General features: G+C 40.3%; 1 protein-coding gene across 2 annotated transcripts in view; it reads right to left on the bottom strand.

The window, feature by feature from the left end:
- The window catches only part of METAP1 (methionyl aminopeptidase 1), a 148659-nt gene that overhangs the window by 35819 nt on the left and 98337 nt on the right, over nt 1-14503 (bottom strand). For both annotated transcript variants that reach the window (XM_030190721.1, XM_030190719.1), the window contains exons 5-8: nt 8802-8893; nt 7029-7112; nt 4471-4609; nt 322-453 (exon numbers count right to left, since the gene is read on the bottom strand). In XM_030190721.1, coding sequence (XP_030046581.1) covers nt 322-453; nt 4471-4609; nt 7029-7112; nt 8802-8893 — 447 coding nt within the window. The remainder of the gene's footprint in view (nt 1-321; nt 454-4470; nt 4610-7028; nt 7113-8801; nt 8894-14503) is intronic.

Here is a 14503-nt window from a genome sequence, read left to right as displayed (position 1 = left end):
TAATGCTGGACACAATGCCACAGCCTTGTCACTTCCTGGTTTAGTTACTCCCTACCCCCTCCACCCCTTCTCCAGGCAGCACCGTAATACCTTTTATAAAAATACAGATAAAAGGAAGATACTGAATGTCAATAGGTAACATTAATTTGACACAAACCAGTTATTTCATGAGACAAGGAAAATTTCACATCCAGCAAAAGGCGCAACTAAAGTCTTCTCAGGTATTCTGATGCTTCTTTTGGCATGAAAAACAGATGCTTAAAACATCTAATTTTTGCAGATGTGAGTCATAAGGTGCAGCCTGCCAGGGCCACTGCTTACCTTCGTCGATGGCTTGCATGAGGCATTCATATGTCGTCTGCACTAACTTCTTTGCTCCTTCATCCACCTCCCCAACGAAGAAGGTCTCGTTCAGATCCCCATGGTAACCATTGCGATAAACAGTGATGTCCACTGCAGAGGATAGGAGAGGAGAACAGCCTGCATTTAGTTGCCAGGTTTTGTCCACTGGTAATGTGCAACTATCAGTACTGAGGACAGCAAACAAATCTTTATTTTCTGACCCAACACGGGCCGTGTTTCAGCAACACCGCCTGCATCAGGGGTCATTATTGTAGCCTCTCAGCACAAGGAAAGAGAGAAAGAAGCTATCCCAAAACTGACGATACAAACATTCACAGAATTCTAGAAGCAACCAAGAAAAATCAACGCAGCAAAACTTGGAGCGTCAGAGATCTGTTATGCGCAAGCCACAGTCCACAGCCCTGCTCACTGTGACCTGCACATACCGGATCTCTGATGCTTCAAGATTTGAAGACTGCATCATTTTTTTTTTCTTGGTTGCTTCTAGCATTCTATGAAAGCTTTGGGATAGCTTCTCTCTTTTTTTCTTGTGCCAAGAGGCTACAATAACGACCCCCTGATGCAGGCGGTATTGCCAAAACACAGCCCATATTGGGTCAGAAAATAAAGATCTGTTTGCTATCCTCAGTACTGAAGGCCTCTGGTGCTGCTTCTTTTTTGTTGTTGTTTGTACTTTGTGCTCTTGTTTCCCAACTATCAGAGAATGCCAAGCTTCTGTCAGTTAGGTGAAATACACAGGATTTACCAGTCCTATTGCTGGAAAAGGCACACCAGAGCTGATAAAACAGAGAGTTTGAAAGTCTCTAGCAAGAAAAATGTTGGCGTTTTAATGTTTCTTGTTGGCAGCTGTTTAGTAATGCCCTATATCTCTCTTATATATCAAATCGAATGCCTGTGTGGATACCAAACGCTATTCAATCAAAAATTATATTAAACAAAAATATTACATATATGGATGGGGAGCTCTCTCCGTTAAAGCACTAAGCTACAACATTGCCAGACTGCCCTCTTTTCATGAATACGATCAAGCTAAGTGCTGATATAATCGAGTTCTAACCCCAAGTGTTAGAAGTATTACAAAAGAATTCACAAACTGAAAAACTGGGTTCAGTCTCTTATCTGCAACATCTAAAGTGTCCTTGAAGTCACCAAATGGATCATAACTACATGGTTCCAGCATCCGACTCCTTGCTGAGTTTTGTTTCTTGCTTCCAGGGATTTGGAAACCAAGTTGTCACTTCTTCTGTAATTCACTCCTAAGAAATAAGCTGCTATCAAGCAGTATAAATAGGGAGCTCATACACACAACCTTTTTCTTTAGCATAATTTCTGATTGAATAGTCAGCGCTGGTATCCACATAGGCATTTGATTTGCTGTATTTCAGGTTTTACCTGTGTATTGGTGTTTTTGCTGCATATCTTTTAGGCTGTTTTCTTCTACCCTTGAATAATGAAAAGGAGAATACCCTGGTGTGCCACACCACAATGAATTTCTCTGTAACCATGGTGCAATGCAGATACACTTATGAACACAAGAGACCTGGCTGCAGCTTAACAGAAATCAATTCAGGTGACGAAATCTAGAAAAAAAAAATTTTCCCGAGATGGGCCCAGCAATTTCCTTTTTCATCTTTGGCCCTCCAACTCAACTAGAACCAGGGCTGGGATCTGACACCGAGTCTTCAGTCAGACCTAACTGGGGAATTTTTCTCCTTTTATATCCTCTTCCAAGCTACTTTGGCCCAGTCACTGCAACAACTCTCCTTAGCCAGGGGCTAGGCACAAGGACCCCTCCTGCAATCATGAGCCCAATCCAGTCATTGAGGGGGGCAATTCTACCAAGGTGCCAAGATGTGGCCAGGGTCTTACTGGTACTGCTAGATTTATGCATATCACACCAGTATTGAAAAGCTTGTATTGGTTACCTATTGCGTAAAGGGTCCATTTTAAAGCTGCTTGTTTGATATTTAAGACTCTTATGCAACGAAGTCTCATGAGATAATGGCAGCAAGGCTTCATATATACCAACCAAATTGATCATTGAAATCTGCATCTCAGAAGTTAGTTGATAATCCTTCACATCATGTGATACGTTCTGAGTATAGAAGTAAGATTTTTTTTACACGGCTGGTCCAGTTTATTGGAATAAGTTGCCAATGCAAATAAGGAATATTACAGATTATAAAGATTTTTTAAAAAGAGCTCGGACATTGTTATTTATGCAGGCTTACAGCTGGGATGATGAATGATGATTTTTTTCAAATTTTGTTTGCATGCTTTAGTTTGCTTTTTAAAATTATGTATGTGATAATGTAATCTGCTGAGAACTTTGGATCTAGCGGAATATAAGTTTATAAATAAAGATGGCATTTATGCGATGACATTTTGGCAAGTATAAATGCAGCGCTTCAGCACGTAACTTATAAATTTACGCATGTAAATGTGGGATCCACCAATGTCCCCACCATGTGTACACCTCCTTGCAATTATGACCTAAAAACGACATTCTGTAAATGGTGCCTAAATTTGGATGCAGAAAAAAAATGCATGCCGAGTGCTATTCTATAAACTGTGTTCCGAGTTGGGCTCTGTTTATAGAATAGCGTGTAGGGACGGGATTCAAAAGAGAAACTATCTTCCTTTGCTTCTAAACAAATGTCTAGTTTTATAGTTTGGAAACATAGTTCACTCAATCTCATCTACCTTAAATTTACTTCAGCCTTGATGCACTACAAATCCAAACCCAAAGAGACAAAAAAAAACAAAAAACAAAAAAACAACAGGGTTGGGCTAGTTACCCTCCTGTGGGAGGTTGTGAAGACAAAAGTGGTGACAGAATTCAAGAATGCGTGGGATAACACAGATGAACATTATATAGAAAAAGGGCGGAACCCAATTAACGCAAAACTCAAATGGCTTCATAACTGGAGTGAGCTTTGACAGCAGCTTCAAAGGTTGGGAAGGAAGACCAATGCCGGGCAGACTTCTACAGTCTGGAGCCTGTAAATGGCAAAAAAAACAATCAGGACCCAGGCTGCAGTGGGCTCTGATCGCAAATCCAGTTGTTATAAGCAGGACTGGTGCTGGGCAAACATGGAAAGACAGAGATTAAGAATACCAATGTTTAATCATTACGAAGTGGAACCTGTGCAAAATGCCTGATTAAACTCTGGCCTCCCTGTTGCACCGACTGGATGGACCGTGCAGGTCTTTATCTGCCAACATTTACTATGTTACAAGGCAGAAGTTCTGGACACATCTCTCCAGGTCACCCTGAGAGTATCGCTTCATCTGTCTGCGCCTGGACAGCAGTAACAACATTCTTACCTGTCCCAGGCACCAGGGATCTGCTGCCTATCAATCTACTCTTGGAGTGGCTGCACATCTGCTTCTGTGGTGCAGCTCTACAAGGCAGGTTGGGACACCATGAAGACTGTCACACAATCCTAACTTACTAGTAACAGGATTATACCACACTATGATGTCATACGTACAGTACAAAGACATTATCCAGTCATTTAAAGCAAATCGAAATGTTACTATTTGAATGTACAGAATCAGAATTTCACTTTGATCAAAAGAATGATAAGCAATTGCCCTAATGAAGCAGGTTCTCTGCTATCTTAGATTGCGCTCACAAATGTGTTGGCAATCAGAGCAGCATTTGAGGGAACATAGCAAGTTTTCAGAAAGATCCCACACCAAAATATTGCTGGGTTATCAAATGAGGTTCAGACTATGTCATGCATTTTGCCTTCAGCAGAGAACGTTAATTTTCAAAAATTAAATTAAATGGAATCCCCATTCACTAATTAATGTTTTGTCATATTCAGCCCAGGACTTGCTTTCAAGATAAGCTTTGACCAGCTTCAGAAGTGTCCAATGACAGCATCATAGCTACGGGAGGCGCTTTGGCCACCTGGTAAGCAAACGAGACCCCAATCACTTGCTGCTGGCCTCCTTAATGCATTTACTTCCTTTGCCAATGCAAACAATAGACCCTTGAGAGCAGATCTTACACAGAAAGGACATTTCAGCAGAAACCAGTATAAGCAGGGATGGGAGATGGATGAGAGTGCGGTGCTGTCCAGCTGAGGTGCCTCATACCGTTGACGATGTCGCCCTCTTGCAAAGGCCGCCTGTCCGGGATCCCATGACAGATCACCTCGTTCACCGACGTGCAGCAGGATTTGGGGAAGTTATAATAGTTCAAGGGAGAGGGATAGCAGTTCCTGGATACACAAGCCTATAACAGATCAAAGGATACACAACTTTTAGGTGAAAGTTTTGTTTAAAATAAACAAAAACCACACAATGCCCACTCACGCACTCACTCACTGTAGCCCTTCTGCTCCTGCAGTTACTTTGGCTGATAATCAGTCCCATAACTTATCATAATACCTGTTTTGAGCAACTTAAGCCAATGAAAAGAATGGCAAAATGGGGCAAAGAGTAAGCAAGTTATATCTGCTGAGGGAAGAAAGGGGCCAATTCAGCAATAGAACCTGCAATGCCTAGGATGGATGTCATCCCTTCCACCTCCTTTCCAACAAAACCAGGCACGGCCTAGATTGGCAATGCCACTTGCCTGCAGCAAAATATCATTCAGTATTCCCAATTTAATGTAGTTAAGAAATAAGGACACATAGCATTGAGCTGCCATACAGAGAGATCTGGGTTTAACTCCCTTAGGTCTACTGTGCTCAGGGTAAGCCAGAAATGTTGCAGAAGCAGCAACCTGGGGGGGGGGGGGGTCTGACCCAGTCATTGCACAATGGTAACACCTGATGGTTAGATTTAGGGTCCAAGACTGCAGGGTTCCGGAAGGAGCTGTGGGGTAGGGTCCCTGGCTAAAGTCTGTCACTACAATGAATGAATTGGGATATAAAGAGCTAAGTGGGTAAAATTTCCTTGTAAATCTATCAAGTAGTAGCAGGTGGAACAATTTTTACTGAACTCGATTATTTATCGTTTATTCATTTACTAGACCGTCACTTATTACAAAAGTAAATCAGAATGGTTTACAATATAAAATAACATTAAAAATAATATTAAAACAGTATATAAACATACTCTGAAATCCATTTGTGATAGGAAAGCACTACAGAAAGACAACACACATACAGATTTCACAGACTGTAATTATAAAAACATTGGTAAGAATACAAAACTAAAAAGTTTTTTTTTTTTTTAGTTTATCCTTTATTTCTGTTTTAAATGTTTGTTTCAACTGACTCTCGAAAAAGATATGTTTTTAAAACTTTACGAAAATGAGTATAAGAATCCTCAAGCCTAAGTTCTTTAAAAGATTTTCTTCAAGATCTGCTGTGAATGAGGAAGCTTCTTCAAGTCCCAATCTGCCCAATTTTTCAGGTGGTACAGTATACTTTTGCTGGTTGTTAACTTATAGTTTAAGCTTCATTTTGTGTTTCTCTTTATGTATGTCCTCTTTTTTCTTATTGGTTGCTTTTCTTATTTTGTATTTATATGGCACGATGCCCTTTCCTGTAGCTTTTGATTTTGTAAACATTAATTTTTTTAAAAAATTGACTGTTACAGAAGTGTCCCTTGAGAGGAAGTTGAGGGCACAAGGAGACCATTAGCCCAAATGGCCATCAGAACCTAAATCACAAAAGGACAAACTGTTATGGGTTAAAAAACACCTCCCCCCCACCCCTACCTATTCCTTAACTGCAGCAAGGGCACCTCTTCTAAGACTATGTTTACTGAAGTGTGCTACTGCATCAACATTATTTATCTGAATGTAGATCACATCTTGTTTTTCATTGGATTTTATTCACACCTTTTTCAGTAGTAACTCAAGGTGAGTTGCATTCAGGTACATTAGGTTCCTGAATAAGAATTACAGCCAAGCTACCAACATAGACCGTTATTTATACAGAATCATCAGTGGAGACCTCTGATTCTATAGCGCTGCGTACGTCTAGTAGCACTACAGAAACGATAAGTAGTAGTAGTAGTATGTTCTTTAGTAACCTGTAGGGTCAGGGCAAGGAAGTGCTGTGCCAGGCCACCCAGTGTGGTTTTCCTGCTGCTCTTGAGGAAGTTGGCAAACTCTGGAGCAACCAGTGCCTGCACTCAAGGATGCTAGTCCACAACCTATTTGACCAAAAAGCGTATCAACAGTCTGCAGAAAGGAAAAAGCAATTTCTGCAGCATGAAGGACCAGAGGGAAAAACTTCTGCAGTGATAAACCAACAGGTCTTGAGGTGTTACATCAATGCTTAAGTGAAGGCAGGAGAAGCAGAACATCTTTTTGGTTAGACAGGCCTAATAAGTGGAGGAGTGGTCTAGTGGTTAGAGCACCAGTCTTGACATATAGAGATGGCCGGTTCAAATCCCACTGCTGCTCCTTGTGATTTTAGACAAGTCACTTAACCCTCTATTGCCTCAGGTACAAACCTAGATTGTGAACCCTCCAGGGACAGGAAGATACCCAGTGTACCTGAATGTAACTCACCTTGAGCAACTACTGAAAAAGGTGTGAATAAAATCCAAATAAATAATATCTAGCCCTGCTCTCAAGCTCTTGTTGCCAATGCTGTGCTGGGCAAAATATTGGTTGGGTCCTGACCCTGGTGATCCCCATTTGTGGGCAAAAGTGCAGCAAAAGCACCAGCGCAAGCCATTTCATCAGGTCTTACCAAATGCACAGCATGGTCAATTTCTTCAGTAGTTACACCAGCTCTAACCATCATAGCAGCAACATCCAAGACTTCTCTAGCAAGCTGTGAAAGAAGAATGAGACAAATCAATTGATTTTAAAAGACTGCAATCAATGCAGGGCTTAGTAAAAGCAAAGAACACAATTCTTTTTAAGTTAACTTCTTTTTCTCAGTAGGAGGGAAAAGAGTTGAGGTACTAAAAGCAAAGTATCTGGGGAACCCAAGCATACCTTTCTACTACACAAGCGTTTCGCATGGGTCTTGCTGCCTCCCTGACCTGCCTCAAGTGTGGCGTGGGGGAGGGCACCTTGGCTCATGCACTATAGAGTTGCTCCAGAATTTTTAGTCTCAAGTAGTCATATACTTATCGTATTTGCTTGGGAAAGACCTTAAACTTTTACCATTTGGATTGTTGCTTAGGAAACCTTCAGAATGTGATACACTACTTAAAAGCGAGCACTTGATACTGGCTAAGGCCTGTATCCTTGCCAAACGCTGTATCCTGTACTACTGGGTAGGTAAGGACTCACCCTCCTATTGGCACTGGAGGAATAAGATGTATGAACTGAAACAGTAAATCCACTGATTATTTCTAGGATAAGCAGCATAAAATCTGTTTTACTATTCTGGGATCTTGCCAGGTACTTCGACCTAGATTGGCCACTGTTGGAAACAGGAAACTGGGCCTGAAAAACCTTTAGTCTGTCCCAGTATAGCAATGCTTATGTTTTTAGGAAAAAATTTTGTTAAACTAGTAGTGGAGGAATGGCCTAATGGTTTGCGCACTGCCATGGGAACCAGGGGGGTACCAGGTTCAACTCCTTCTGACTATAGTCACATTACATCACCCTCCCTTCACCTGGCTTCTGAAGGGGCACCTGTTAGTGACGGGTACCACTGAGGGCCAGCTGGAAAAATCATACATCCTCCCTCCCTCCCCAGCATCTGCAGTCTCCTTTCTCCAGGCATGTGCTATTATTGTTATGTCCACAGCTGCTGTCAGCACCTCATTCAATGCATAATAAAATATGTGACAGTAATGGAGCCACGAAGTTTGGTATATATTACAGTGCTGCCTATGTCTAGTAGCGGTACAGAAGTGATTAGTAGTAGTAGGATTTCACTGAATCATAGGCCCTGAAAAAGTCTTTACAAAATATAAAATGTTGCTAATGAGAACATTCCTTCAGTCTTATCATAATCTGTTATCAATTTTCAAAAAAATGTTAACTTATCTGTATCAAGAGTCTAGATAAGTCTGCTTAAATATGTAGTCCTCCTCTTCTCTCAAGCCCAACGGAGACCTTTGTCCCACTGATGCAACAGTAGATTACTAAGAAATGAATGCCTCCATTGGGCTTCAGAAGAAGACTTTCTAGACTCTTGATACAGATAAGTTAACATTTTTTGAAAACTGATAACAGATTATGATAAGACTGAAGTAATGTTCTCATGGTTTTTCAAGACCTATGATTGCATGATATCCCTACTAGTAAAGTATTTCCTAGAAGGCTGTAGATTCTGGGGACTTTTTCTCCTTTTTTAAAAAGAATTATTATAGCAAAATATTTATATATTTCGATATTTGTACTTTTGCTTCCCCTATTGGTGATTTTCCTATTATGCTAAATTATACTCATGTTTCAGGAAAAAAATAGAAAGATGTTCAGTTTATTTTCTTTTCTAACAGTTTTAAAGTACATCTACATAGTTAAATTGCAAGCATATTTACTGCAAAATAGAAAAACTCACCCTACATACTAGCCGCATGCCTTCTACATCCTCAGCAGAAAGGATTTTTATTTGAGACGTGCCTTTAAGAGCCTGCTCAGATTCAGACATACCTGTAAAATTAAATAATGAACTCTCTCAATTTCATTTTTATTGTACTCTTTTTAAAACTGAACATAATTTTTCCAGTTTAGGATAGCTTTTTAATGAGCTTCTGTAGATAATTCACCCTGCTTTCAACTCCCCCGTCTCTCTCACCACTGTTTTCTGCCATATTTAACAGAGGATGAAACAAAGCTGTTCGCCCTAGGTGGAATCCTCAGTACAAGGCCCTCCAAAGCTTGGGACCCAAGGCAATCGCCCTGATGCCACCTACCTCACCCCTAGGTATTACGTGCTGATTTTAGTTTTCAGGAACGTTGTCACTGATGTTGCTGACCCAATACACGTGATACCATCATTGTAAGAGGAATTAGTAATGTTCAGAGACTGAAAGTACCTGTACTACATTTTCACATAGCTATGATTACTACCAAATGATGGGACATGTTCCATGACAAATCTGGGAGACAGCAGGGATTTATTTAAAACATTTTCTTAAAACAACTGGCTCTGCATGTACTTTGCATGCAAATGGGGTGGATTTGTTCCCATCTGTCCCGCCCATAGCTGGAGGATTCTCTCATGGTTTACGCAGCCTCAGGACAAAAGGCCCAAGCCGACATACTATACACAAAGTTTTCAAATTAAGAAAATGACAGTAAGAAAAAACAAGTCCAACATCAAAAATCAAGGATTCAGAAAAAAAAAAAAAAAAAAAACCAGAAAAATGGCAGAAACTACATCCAATCAATAATTCTGCTGCTTGAAACTTTATTGTCCAGTGGCCTTGGATCCAAATCAGACGTCAAAAGGAGCTCTCATATATTAGCGCTTCAACATTTGTCCCAATTGCCTGAATAGATATGTAGTACTATTTGGATCCTGAAAATAAAATCAAGCTGGGAACAGAGGTGCATAACTCACAGCACATTTTGTATGGATTCGTGTGATAATCCAGTAGAAAAATAGCACGATGGGTTCCCAGCTGAGGCTCACTCTACAATGGTAGCAGTAGGTCATTTCAGAAGTAACCAACGCAAACAGCTGGCTGAGCAAATTCAGACAGCAATATGAGAAGGCTAAATGGACATCAGAAAACTCTGCGTTGAGCTTCTCATCTTACTTCACAAACAAGCAATAAAAGGCATATCTCATGACAACCAGCAAGCAGAGCGTCAGTAAAGCAGTCACAATTGTTCCTCATATATTGATCTCTAACTCTTTTCATTTAAAGTAACATTTGGGCCTAGATAACCCATGAAAAGTAAGCAACAATAGACACCCATGGGAGAAAATAACATTTTATTAATTGTTTGCTCCATAATTAGCAAAGCACTATGCATTAAACAATAATCACTTTCCCTGATGGAGCTTCAGCTGCCTCTGGGAAAATATATAAATGGAGTCACCTGCTTCTGGCCTATGCACACCTCACTGTTAAAGGGTGTTTCTGTATTAAGTTTTGGAAAGAAGGGAATTATCTGCAAGCCAAAGCACAGAAACAAAACTACAACATGGAATCTGGAAAGGTAAACTTTTCCTTCTTTATCTGTAAAAACAAACATCAAAAACAAACTTCTACAGCAATATAAAACAAATCCTTGGATTTTTGTCCCTAAAATCACAGAGCAGTATGAGGTACCAATTTCTGAAGCTCAAAGCCAGCTTCTGTTTATGAGTCTTGCTTCACTGCTCCATCCAAATGGCATAAGAATTTGGGATAAATCAAGTTTTGTACTTCCACAGTGTCTCTTGTGTGCGTCATTTAGAGCTCATAAAAAGCAATATATACCAATGAAAGATTTTTGTGGCGGGCAAGGGATAGCTAACAGAGGTGATCACACTTCAACAAAATCATCAATGGAACTTACCATCCCTACTAATTATTATCTCATCTCCCTTGACTTTTTCATCTCAAATTGCTCTAAATCGACTGCAGTCTAAAGGGAGAAAACCACATTCCACAGAAATTACTATTGCCAAAGTTGCCCAGGTGACCTCCTTATAGTCAAGGCCAAAGACCTTTACTTTATCCTCAACTTCCTTGACCTATCCACTATTTTTTTTTCAACTGTTGATTACCATCTACTCCTTCACAAAATATACACAGGTAGATTTTTCTGTGTTCTTACCACTTTCATCATACTTTTTGGGTATCCTCTGGTAGTTCTTCCTTCACTGGTATTCTGCTATCAGTTGGTATAATTCAAAGATAGATCCTAGGCTCTCTCTCTTTTTTTGCTTCTTCGGTGCTCTAATACAGTACCATTTTTATGCTGGTGGCACTCAAATCTACCCCTATACTCTAGAAATTTCACTAAGAATCCAGTCCCAAATCTCAGGCTGTTTTAAAGACCTTTTTGCCTGGATTTCCCATTTCCACTTTAAAATTTTAGATGGCCAAGACAGAACACCTCATTTTCCTCCTCCAAACCCGTTTCCCTTCTTCCCTCTTTTTCTGGCTCTATGGAGAACACACATCTTCCAACTCACTTTGCTTTTAATTCAGGGATGATCTCTGTCTCTCTCTCCTTTTCTATGCTCATCTAAAACACAGCTAAATCATGTTTCTTCCTCTATAGCAATGCTCATCTCTCTTACTGAGTTTGTTAAAATGCTCATCCATTCTCTTATTAGCTCTTGCTTAGACTAAGCAACTTATTTAGGTTTCTTGCAGGACTATCTTCACCCACTGCAATAAAATCAAAATGCAGCTGCTAACTTTTTTTCCCTTCACTGTCACCATAGGTGCCTCTCATGTATAAGAGTCTTGGGGAAGTTAAGCTTCCCTAGCCTGAACAACGACCTTCCCCCTTTCTCCCATTCACCCTCTGGTTGTCACCTCCACCTGGGCCCACCTCCTTGGGACAATGGTGGCAGCAATAAAAACAAGAAAGACGCATGGAACTATTTCCCTGCACATGATCCTGCTAGCTCTGCTGAGCCACCCTCTCCATTGTAAACTTTCTGTGTCAAAAGGGCATAATTGGTAAAGCAATTAGCAGCATACACAGTAAAATGGTCCAATGTGTCTTTCCTGCTTTTACTACTGCCAACCCAGGAAGGTAGCAAGATAGGAGATATTAAATGAGGCATGTTCTGCCCCATATTCATGGATGCAGGTTGCTTGTTGTTTATATGGAGAAAAGGCGGCTGAGGGGTGATAGGATAAAGGTTTACAAAATAATGAGCAAGGTAGAGAAGACAGATGTGAAGCGTTTGTTTACACTTTCTAACAATAATAGAACCAGGGGACACAAGATGAAATTAGAATGTGGTAGGTTTAAAACAAATCGGAGAAAGATTTTCTTTACTCAGCGCATAGACAGACTCCGGAAAAGGTAGTGACGGCAGCTGGCCTTGCTGAGTTCAAAGGGGGTCTGGACAGATTCCTAATGGAAAAGTCCATTGATCGTTATTAAATTTTGGGTTTTTTGCCAGGTTCTTGGGGCCTGGATTGGCCACTGTTGGAGACAGAGTGTTGGGCTTCATAGACCTTTGGTCTTCTCCCAGCTTGGTGGTGCTTATGTATATATTGGACATTGCATTAACCAGATTTAGTCCCTATGCCTTTAAATACAATAGGACTACAGATTCTATGTCATTTTGCAGTTCTCTCTGATAGGCTCCTTCAGAGCACATGCGCAGCTCCCTGTACTTTATGGGAGGCTTCCTATTGGTTGTTTGCCTTCTTGCATGCTGGGATTGTAGTGCCAACCCTTCTTCTCTCCCCTGAGCATTGTGGTAGCAGCCTTCTGGCCTACCAACTTACGCATGTCTCCAAAAAAAAAAAATGATTTAAGTCCATCAAGTCTTTTTACCCTTTATTATCAAGTCCCTTTACTGTTTACCCTCTACAATTTACAACCTCTACATCTACCACTTGTTATTACCTCTCAGCTCTCCCAGTTCCCCTAAGCGCAGGGCACGCTGGTTGAGAATGGTAGTAGAAGCTACACTGCCTGTCAAACAACAAACTAAGTTATTTTCTCCTTGTTCAAGTTACTACATTAAAGAAGATTTGCTTAAGAACCAAGATTGCTTCTGGGTGATGTATGCATACAGCAGTGGTTCCCAAACCTGGTCCTGGACGCACCTCAGTCAGTATACCCACAATGAATATTAATTAGAGAGATTTGTCTCCACTGTATGCAAATCTATCTCATGAATATTCATTGTGGATATACTAAAAACCTGACTGGCTGGGGTGCCTCCAGGACCAGGTTTGGGTTTAAACTGCATGCTAATCATTCTGGGAGTGAAGTAGCAGAAAAGATGCTGAATGGTGGGGGAGACAAGAGAAGGAAGAGTTAATGAAAGATTGGGAAATAACATGAAGGTAATGGGAGAGCCTGAGTGAGGAAATGATATGGAAAATTACAGGTAGATGCAGTACAAAGTAAATTAATTAAAAAGGGGGAGATGTGAAGACAGGAGGAAAGAGAAAATGACCCTGGAAAAAGAGACGCCAGAAAAGTAGTAGCCACACATACAGGTTCCAGTGATCAGGACAATTAAATGACCAAAGAGCAAAGGCAGAAAAAAGCATTTTACTTTTAATTTAAGATGAAGTAGTGTGGAAGTCATGTTAGTCCACTTTAAAGATTAATTAAAAACAAAAAAAAACAAAACAGAATTTTTTTTTTTACTAGCTTTAAGGGGCCAGAACATCCAAGTCAAGACAGTATCCTGGATAGAGGTTTTAGACTCTCAAAACCAAGCAAAAAAATGTATTTAATCCAATAAAAAGGTATCCTTTTTTTATTTAATTTTTCTTTTATTTACTAATTTTTAATTTAATGAGTGGAATGTGTCAAGTTTTTGACACATCTGCCAGTTTCAAATTTTGCACAGTATGGGGCGGGGGGACACAAGCATCACTATATCTCTGGTGCTGCAGCATATGTAGAAAGTCTGGCTTTTTTATTGGGGGAGGGGGGGGTCAGCTTCATTTTATTCTACATCTTACTAATTTTAGTTTGCAATTACTTATTCTATACTATTCTGCAGGTATGAAAAAGGCCAGGCACTCTGTCTGCACTGTGTAGGACTGATCCAATAGGTGTATTGAGCTATTGCCAATTGCAATGTTTACAGTGCTGCCTTTTCCAAGGTAGGCTTGTGAGACTCCTGGAACTTAGTGCTATTATGATATGGTAGAAGTGCTTTACAGGTCCTGGGTAACTTTTGTAGGGTTTTGTATTACTTCACAAAACGCCTGATACTGGATATGGATTTAGTACACACCTTTCTCAATATAGCTCAAGATGAGTTATATACAGGTACACTGAGTATTTTCCTGTCCATGGAGGTCCTATAGTCTAAGTCTGTATCCAAGGAAATGCAGAGTCTGACTTACCCAAGATCTTAAGGACTGGCACTGGGATTTGAACCTTGACTTCTCTGGTTCTCAATCTACTGTTCTAATCATTAGGTACAGATAATACATATTCCAAACATGTTTGGTATCTCGCCCAATAAATTAAAGAAAAGCAGATCTGAAGCCTAGGGGACAATTAGCAACCTATCAAAAACACTGATAGGCAAACCATTTTAGGGCTGCCAGTAAGCAGAGATTTCTGTTACAGTGCAGCTGAACATCACTGTTTGCATGGCCAAGG

Source organism: Microcaecilia unicolor, chromosome 2 (assembly GCF_901765095.1).
Source record: "Microcaecilia unicolor chromosome 2, aMicUni1.1, whole genome shotgun sequence".
NCBI lineage: Eukaryota > Metazoa > Chordata > Amphibia > Gymnophiona > Siphonopidae > Microcaecilia > Microcaecilia unicolor.
Note: the sequence above shows the minus strand (reverse complement) of the source record. Positions and strands in the feature narration are given on the sequence as shown.